Source organism: Hordeum vulgare, chromosome 1H (genome assembly GCF_904849725.1).
Source record: "Hordeum vulgare subsp. vulgare chromosome 1H, MorexV3_pseudomolecules_assembly, whole genome shotgun sequence".
NCBI lineage: Eukaryota > Viridiplantae > Streptophyta > Magnoliopsida > Poales > Poaceae > Hordeum > Hordeum vulgare.
This window is the reverse complement of record NC_058518.1, coordinates 501,575,992-501,585,494: the sequence shown is the minus strand read 5'-3', so window position 1 is coordinate 501,585,494 and position 9,503 is coordinate 501,575,992. Positions and strand designations below refer to the sequence as shown.

Here is a 9,503-nt window from a genome sequence, read left to right as displayed (position 1 = left end):
GAAAGAGAATCGGCTTAAGAGGGTTTCGGGGATGGGTCTAGAGTGTCACAGTCCGGCAATGGCGGAGTTCCATTGAGTGGGAATCGGTCCGTGGGATTCCAAACGTTGAGACCGATTTAACCTGATTCGATGATTGACATTCGGTGGCTAATATTGTTCGGACGGTTCAATGAACATTTACTGGTGTTTTAGACTAATTTCAATGGTCGATCCATTTCGTTCGAGCGCGTCCGTTTAAATCGTTGCGGACAGAAAATCCAGTCTAACGCGTCGACCCAAACGAATCGCGTGTCCGTTTTTCCTCCGTTCGTGAACCATTGTCGACGCAAATTTGGACGTCATTTGCGTCGTCGTGGACACGGAGCGTACACGCACCTCGTCCGCATTCTCCTGCCCTGGCCTGCTAGTCTATGTCACAGTATCTCCTTCTTATCCCCTCCTTCCTCCCACCCGTCGCCCGCAAGCACACAAACCCTAGGTCGGCCACCCCATTTTCCTCGACCACCCTAGCTCTCCAGCAACAAATGCATCGGCAGGGGTGCTTTCTTTGTCCCGTTGCGGGAGGCGTATTGGTGGATCCGCGACGGCGGTGGGGTTTGGCAAATTTTTGCAGATCGTGCCGACGGGATTTGCCGAATAAGGCCGCTGGCGGACTGCGCTTGCCATGGACTGGCCGGGTGTCGGTCCATCAGGTCCGGGGAATCCTTCGGTGCCACATGCAGGCGCTCAGTCCACCACTACCCGCTCGGATCTGACCCGTCGCAGGTTTGCCGCCAAGGCGAGGCCGACCGTAGCCCTGGCTCATCGTTGGGCCAAAAGCTTGTCGGCTCATCTTTATCATTCATACAGTGTGACGACTGCTCGTTGCAGTTTGTCCGACGCGTTTCTTGAACGCCGAAGTATCCCGGTTGGGTGTTTGTGAAGTGCAAAAACAAAGGATACGATTTCCGTTTAGCCATTTGTTGTTTGCTTGATGCAATTTCGGTAGCTTATATTTGCTCAATATTGTGTGTAGGGCGGATGCAATTTTTGTTATTGAGAAAAAGAATACATCGATCCATTGATCTTACGAAATTTGCTAGATGTCCGTGTATTTTTATCTAGAATTGAAGGTATAGATGAGACTAAAAAAGAGACCAAGGGTAAGCAACGTCTAATTCTTTAGCATCAAAGAAGAACGATATTGTGCTCAAGAATCCACAGATCAATAATAAAGACATAGAGAAGATCTCAGTCTTAGTCTAACTAATAGAAGCAGTTAAGAAATTTAGACATATTTTAAAATGTCTAATTGAGGCTCTTATTTTTTTGATATTATATTTGTAGCGAAGAGTTGATAAAAATGTATGATGTATTTGATATAAAAATAATTTTTAAATCCGATTCAAAATTAATGTTGACTGATCAAGCGAATTAAAAATGTATCAACGCATTGGACGCGGGGATGGACGAAAGACCCAAACAAACAAAAAAACATACAACAGTGTCGTCCACCCCTTAGAGTTACTCCTAATGATCCACGTTGAGAAGACGCGCTTAGCAGATTTAGTGGTTTACCACTCTAGATCCATGTGAAAGGCAGGTGGCGTGGTAAGCAGAAGCTTAACGTGTAGTGGCCTGTAAAGCTGGGAGTACTGACTATTTGGGTGCTTTCGGTGCCCAATTTTGCATGCAGGATGTGGATCTCGCAGAGCCGAGCTGGGGGCCATGAGAATATGCATCGAGACAGGCAGGCTCCCAGCTTTTGCAGATGGGACCTACTACAAGACGGAACCAGACCACTCGAGATATGCTATGGCAGTGACCACTCGAGGATTTGGAAGTGCAGACGAGACTCAATGTATGTATGCTGCTATTGGGAAATTTGGGACGCGTTTGGTTACTCTAGTCAGGTCTGGAAATAATCAGCATTGATTGGTTCACGTGCATAACACGAACATTAAAGCATCTTCGGATTTGCATTTACACGCACGTTCAAACCGGCTGTTTTTATGAAGCCAGGTTTGCGCGGTGCAATCCTAGGCACGCGGGCATAGGCGGCTGCACGCATGATGCAGTCTTAAGGCGTGGCGTTGTTTGCCAAAGCAACGTCATAAATTATCCTTATCTTTCTTCCTCATCGTTCTCTTCCCTCTTCCCCGCTCACATTGGCGGCGACGATCACCGGAGGGACAACAACAAGACCTACGACGGCAGCGCATCGTCCATGGTGGTACGTCCTTTTCACTCTCCACATCGGTCATGACTCGGGCTAGATTCTTTTGGAGCATGGGATTGGAGAGTTAGGGAGGGGGTTGAACACATCGAGAATGGGGGATTAGATTCAACACCGTCCTCATCTTCAGTTCTTGGCTAATTTGTCGATTACATCGGGGTGGGGATTGGATACTACCTACTTGTCTAGCCGCGACGACCATGGAGTCCCATCGAGCGACGGTGGGGCGTAGGCTTCTTCTTTTCTTCCTCGTCGTTGCCTTATTCCTCATCGTCATAGTGAAGAACGATGGGTCTTGCATGATCGCGTGCCATCGGCGCCCTGGCCACCATCTGCACCCCGTCGTCTCCCTTCACCGGTGCCCTGGTCACCATCTGCACCTTGTCGTCTTCCTCCGCCGGATCCACCACAGTCTTTGTCGTCTAGTATATTGCGACATGGTGGTCATTCGGACGCTTGTACTCCCTATGCTTGGCCCACTTGGCCCTCTGTAGAGCGTCGTCGGAGTTGGCCTGTTTCACGGCCCAGCGAAGGATGTCGACTGAGATAGCGCCCTTCGATGGGTGAGGAATTAGCGTCTTCAACTCCTTCATCGTCGCCTTCTTCACCACAACGCCGTCCTCCTTGTGCACTTCAGCCATGCTCGTGAAGTTCGAGCACACTTCCATTGTGTCCTCGAAATTCGCGTGGTCATCAAACGAGCACTCGAGGAAGAATGCCCACCATCCCATGTCCTAGGGGAAAGAGTTGGAGTTGGAGTTCATGGTGAGGGAGAGGTGGTGAAACAAAGAGGTTGAAGATGAGAGGGGGTGAAAATGAGAGAGGGGGTGAAATTGAGAGAGGGTTCGAGTGCGGTGCTGGGTAAGAAGTGTGGTTAAATGTAGGAGCGTTAGGCTGGTAGAAATGAATGTTGACCTTTTGAACTGCTTGTTGTTGATAATGCAGATGGACAAGGGGAAAGGAGTTGGTGCACCATTGAAGAAGGGTAAGGAGGTCGGACCACCATTGATGGACATGTTGATGCAGGATCACCCTAATGCCAGGTGAAGGAACTACGAGCACTACCATGAGGAGGCAGGACCAACCCACCTTTACAAAGGTGATCTTTGCTTTGAAGCTGGAGGCTGTGCCTTTGCCTCTGGACTTCACAAAACACTTCCCCGATGTGTCTATAGAGTTTAGTCTGAAGACACGTGCCGCTCATGGAGGGTCACGATGATGGTGGTCGACGGCAGGGTCACCCTTGATCAAGGTTGGGCCACCTTCGCCGTCATTCACCACGTCAGGATCAGGTACATGCTGACTTTCAAATTGCTCACCCCCGTACACCATGAAGGTGATCATCTTCAAGGACGACGGTGTGGAGGTGGTCACCAAGTGCAAGAAGCATGGCGAGGCCTTCGCCGTGACCGCGTAAATGATCTCTCGTTCCTAGTTCCGTGTTGGTTGTTCGTTTAAGACTATGCGCTGTGGTATCGTTCAAAATTTATCGTACTATGTTAAACTTTTTTGTGTGATTAAACTTTGATATTTGCTTAAGTTTGTTTTGCTTGCGTTATTTTTTGTGCTTTCAGTAACCTCATCACATTCAGGAGGAGGTTATCACACTGTTGTCCTGGATGTAACCAAATAATCGGACATGTGTTTGATCTCAAACCAGGCCACAACCAATCAACATGCCTTGTGCTTTGACGCATGCAAGCGAGAGGGGATGCATGCAACCTATCAATATGCAGATATTATTATTTTTTGCTGCATATGCTTAGTCAGCCCCAAGTCGAGTAAAATGCCAAAACTAACGTGTCCTTGGTACAATTGTAATGCTGATGATGCATTGAGCACCTTCGATAGGAGGAGAGCGTGCACCAGCATCGGCAAAATACTCCCTACATCGCAGGTACGATGGAACGTATCAAAACTGGGTTGACTGGAATACAGCACCGGTCTCAAAAGCAGAGCAAAAGCAAAAGCAAAAGCAATGGGGAATGTTGGATTGTGTGCTTCTGCCTGGTGGCCTGGCCGGCGCCCCGCCCACCGCGCATGGTGGAAAGTTCTCCCTCCATCCAAGAAGAGGATGAAGAAGGAGAGAGGAAGGAGCAGAGCAAATAGAAAAATGGCGGACAAATCAGGCCAGCAACCACGGGCCCTCGCTGCCTGGCTGTCTGCCTACTAACTAGACCACGAGCACGACGGACGGCAACACCCTCCCCGCCCCGCCCCGCCCCGACACAAGTCGTCGCTCGCGCCGGCACAGCGCAGCGCAGCCATGCCCTCCCGCCACCTCCAGGTCCAGCCACCATCCACCACCCCTCCCCCTCCCCCACCCCTCCACGCCGCCAGCAGCCACCGCCACCTCCTCCTCGCGGCCACCGCCGCCGCCGCCACGGCAGTGCTGCTGCTCCTCCTCCTACTCGCCCTCCTCCTCGCGCTCCACCTCCGCCGCCAGCGCCGGCGCCCCACGCTACCCTTCTCCCCGCCCGCGCGCCCGCTGCGCCGCTACTCCCGCCGCGCGCTGCGCCGCGCCACGGGAGGGTTCCACCCCTCCCGCCTCCTCGGCCGCGGCGCCGCCTCGCCCGTCTACCTCGCCACCTTCCCCGACGCCTCCCTCGCCGCCGTCAAGACCTGCTCCTCGCCGCACGAGCTCCACGTGCTCGCCTCGCTCCCGCCCGCCTCCGACCGCCTCGTCTCCCTCCTCGGCTACGCCGGCTCCGGCGCCGACGGGGAGTCCCTGCTCCTCGTCTTCGAGTACCTGCCGCAGGGGTCCCTCCAGGCCGCGCTCTTCGGGGACGGGCGATGCCTCGACTGGGCGCAGCGGCGAGGCGTCGTCCGCGACGTGGCGCGCGCGCTCGCGTTCCTCCACGCCGAGTGCCAGCCGCCGGTCGTGCACGGGGATCTCAAGCCCAGCAATGTGCTCCTCGATGCCGACTTCCGTGCCAAGGTCGCCGACTTCGGCCTCGCGCGCTTCAAGACCCCCGATGCCGTCGTCGACACTGGACCCGTCGCCGGCGGGGACGACTTCATGAGCCAAGAACTCGGCGAGGCATGCGACCTCGACCTCTCCACCACCGCCTCCGCCAAAGACGACCCGGTGCCCGCTCCGGCTAGAGCGTCGGGAAATGAGTGGTGGATGAAGGTGAAGCAGGACGACAGCGGCGAGCTCGACCCACGGGACTACGTGGCCGAGTGGATCGGCAGCCAAATCTGCCCGGAGAGGAATCCGGATTGGGCCGACGACAGCGACCACAAGAACTCACCCTCCGTCGCCGACGACGACAATAAGAACGCGGGTAATGCCGACAGCAGCGCCAGCAAAGGAGCCGCCGGCGACAAGAAGGAGGCGACCCAGATGCGCGAGTGGTGGAAGGAAGAATTCTTCGAGGAGATGAGCAAGAAAGCCGGCGGCGGCACCGTCGACAAGCAGCGCCGGGGCAGGGTTCGCAAGCCGTGGCTGCGGTCGAGCAGCGTGAACACCAGCAATGTCAACGGGGACGGCAAGGCCGAACGGAACGCTCTGGACGACATGAGCTTCCGTAGGAGCCGGAAGAGGAGCCGGCGGCGGGGCCAGTCCGCGGGCAGCGGCGACATGCACCACAGCGGCGACCTGTTCAGCCGGGACCTGAGCACGACGACGAGCATGCGCGGCACGGTGTGCTACGTGGCGCCGGAGGGCGGCGGCGGCGACCTGCTCGAGAAAGCCGACGTGTACAGCTTCGGCGTGCTGGTGCTCGTCATCCTCTCCGGCCGGCGGCCGCTCCACATCCTCTCGTCGCCGATGAAGCTGGAGAAGGCCAACCTGGTGAGCTGGTGCCGGCAGCTCGCGCGCGCCGGCAACGTGCTCGACCTCATCGACGAGCGGCTGGAGGGCGCCTACGACAAGGACCAGGCCACGCTCTGCGTGCAGCTCGCGCTCATGTGCCTGCAGCGGCAGCCGGAGCACCGCCCGGACAGCACGGACATTGTCAAGATCCTCGCCGGCGAGATGGAGCTGCCGCCGGCGCCCGTGGAGTTCTCGCCGTCGCCCCAACTCCGGCGGCCGTTCCCGCGGTCATCGCACCGGGCGCAGCCGGACGCCACCGGGTGAGGATGGTAACTGATCTACTCGCTGCGAGATCATACTTGCGTTCTTGCAAGAGATTTTTGTTACAGATTTGGGGTGTTGCCTTCATTGTTCTTCAACGTACATAATCTAGGGGTTATTCATTTCTAGCTTAATTGATTTCGTAACAAGATAGTATTAATCTTTGTAGCAATTTGATCTTGCTTCTTGAAAGATGCAACAACACATTTGACAATAGTTCTAAAAGATTTTGGGCTGCCAGCTCCGAGGCTCATGCCAGACATTGTGCTAGTGATTTGCATTGGATTGGATGTCTTCTCTTGATTTAGTAAGGAACTCTTTGTTGTCCAATGTACTATCTTACTTGGTTAGAGTTATCCCTAATCTCTATCAACAAAGAGGACTTGTTTCCTGCGAAAAAAACCAATCACAATACTTTAGCATGGAATTGAAGCCTGGTCTCTATCAATCAATTATCACTTGAGAGAAGGAGAAATAAACCAGCTGGGCAAGTTGATCAGATATTTTATCGAGGTGTTTAGCCAATAAAACGTGGGCATCATCATCATCAGTGCTGCGTCATCCAGGCCCACCAGATTGCATAGAAAAAGAAACGCATTGCCTGCTCTCTCGCGTTAAAAAACACTCACTCCGTTTCTGAATATAAATCTTTTTAAAGATTTCATAAAAAAAATCAACAAATGATAGATTTTATTGGCTCAAATGGATACATCACAGTTAACGCACACTCGATCTCTGCATAACTAAAATGCACACAGTACACACTGGCAACTAGAAAAGTGATAAGACTAAAACCTATATCCAAGTGCGGAAAAAAAGAAAAAGAAACAAGAAATAAGCCCCAAAGCGATCACATGAACGATCGACAAACTACAACCGAGACCATATCCGCAACAACCATTGACACCACATGAATGACGAGGATCTTCAACAACAACACCCTCAGAAAGGAAGCGACACTCAAATAACGCCATCACCGGATCCAACCATAAAGGCCAGAAATCAAAGTTTTCACCCTGAGGAATTAATCCGAACATATTCGAGCAATGCCTCCAACAAGGTAACAACGTAAAAAACATATCCATTGCCAGGAATAACCAGTTGGGTCTGTCCTAGGCTTTCGCCCCAAAGCTCGAGACTCGATGCATGCAGCACCACCATCCAAATTTCACATGTGTTGTTTCCATTGCTTTTCCGCTATCCCAGCAGCTACAATTGGACCACCGCTACTCCACAAACATCCCTCAGCGTCAGGTCATCGTCCATAATTTGTAACTCACAACTAAAGTCATCCACCGGATCAAGATATAGAGCCTCCTAAAGTATTTTCATTACCCACACCGTCGTGGATCCGTAGGCAGACGCTGCACAACAATCTATAAACGCCATCATCCGGCCAATCGGATCTAAATCGCTTCCACCATCGAGATCATCGCTGCAACCCTAACAGTCCAGACAACATTACCGGAGTTGTGTCAAGACCACCATTGCCTGGACGACCCCCACGTCGAAGCCACCACCACAGATCGAGGGAGATGGGCACCACCGAAGATGAGGGCCGCCTTGCACGATAGCATATGTGTGATGGGGGAATGGCCGCGGCGCACCAGATCCGATCTGGGGCCATGGCAAAGGAGGGACTCCAGCGCGAGGATCCTCTCCACCACAGTCATCCTCGCGCCCGGCACGAACCCATGACCGGCCCTCTAGCGGCGGCGTTGTAGGGAGTTGCTGGCGGAGGGGCGGGGTCGATGTAGGGGCCGGGGCTGAGAGAGCAGGAACGGAATCGCCCCATGATACGTCTCAAACGTATCTATAATTTTTGATGGTTTCACGCTGTTATCTTGTCTTCTTTGGTTGTTTTATGTATCTTTTTATATCTTTTTGGGACTAACTTATTAATTCAGTGCCAAGTGCCACTTCCTGTTCTTTCCGTGTTTTTGACTCTTTTCAGATATGATTTTGGAACGGAGTCCAAATGGAAGAAAAAACCCGAAATGATTTTTTCCCGAACGAAAGAAGACCAGGAGGCTTTTGGGCCAAGCCAGGTGGGCTCCAGGGAGCCCACAAGCCCCCACTCCGCCACCAGGGGGGAGGCGGCGGTGGGCAGGCTTGTGGCCTCCCTGGCCGCCCACTGACCTAGATCTTTGGCCTATAAATTCTCAAATATTCCGCAAAAAATCAGGGGAGCCTCGAAAATACTTTTCCGCCGCCGCAAGCTTCCGTTTCCGCGAGATCTCATCTGGAGACCCTTCCCGGCGCCCTGCCGGAGGGGACTTTGGAGCTGAAGGGCTTCTTCTTCATCATCATCGCCCCTCCAATGACTCGTGAGTAGTTCACTTCAGACCTACGGGTCCGTAGTTAGTAGCTAGATGGCTTCTCTTCTCTCTCTTGGATCTTCAATACAAAGTTCTCCATGATCTTCATGGAGATCTATCCGATGTAATTTTCTTTGGCGGTGTGTTTGTCGAGATCCGATGAATTATGGATTTGTGATCATATTATCTATGATATATATTTGAGTCTTTGCTAATTTATAATATGCATGATTTGATATCCTTGTAAGTCTCTCCGAGTCTTGGGTTTTGTTTGGCCAACTAGATCTATGATTCTTGCAATGGGAGAAGTGCTTGGTTTTGGGTTCTACCATGTCGTGACCTTTCCCAGTGACAGTAGGGCAGCAAGGCACACATCAAGTAGTTGCCATCAAGGGTAAAAAGATGGGGTTTTTATCATTGGTTTGAGATTATCCCTCTACATCATGTCATCTTGCTTAAGGCGTTACTCTGTTCTTATGGACTTAATACACTAGATGCATGATGGATAGCGGTCGATGTGTGGAGTAATAGTAGTAGATGCAGAAAGTATCAGTCTACTTGTTTCAAATGTGATGCCTATAGAAATAATCATTGCATAGATATCGTCACGACTTTGTGCGGTTCTATCAATTGCTCGATAGTAATTTGTTCACCCACCGTCTACTTGCTTTTATGAGAGAAGCCACTAGTAAATACTACGGCCCCCGGGTCTATTCACATCCATCGTTTACACCTCCGCTTTTACTTTGCTTTGTAACTTTGTTGCTTTCAGTTATCACTTGGCAAACAATCTATAAGGGATTGACAACCCCTTCATAGCGTTGGGTGCAAGCTTTTGTGTTTGTGCAGAATCTTGAGATACTCTTCCGCCAGATTGATACCTTGGTTCTCA

At 52.0% G+C, this 9,503-nt stretch overlaps 1 protein-coding gene across 1 annotated transcript; it reads left to right on the top strand.

Moving 5' to 3' along the window:
- Positions 1-4,009: 4,009 nt before the first annotated feature.
- Positions 4,010-6,563, top strand: LOC123450506 (putative receptor-like protein kinase At1g80870). The gene has a single exon (XM_045127718.1). The coding sequence runs from the start codon at positions 4,482-4,484 to the stop codon at positions 6,294-6,296; it is 1,815 nt and encodes a 604-aa protein (XP_044983653.1). The 5' UTR covers positions 4,010-4,481; the 3' UTR covers positions 6,297-6,563.
- The last annotated feature ends 2,940 nt before the right edge of the window (positions 6,564-9,503 follow it).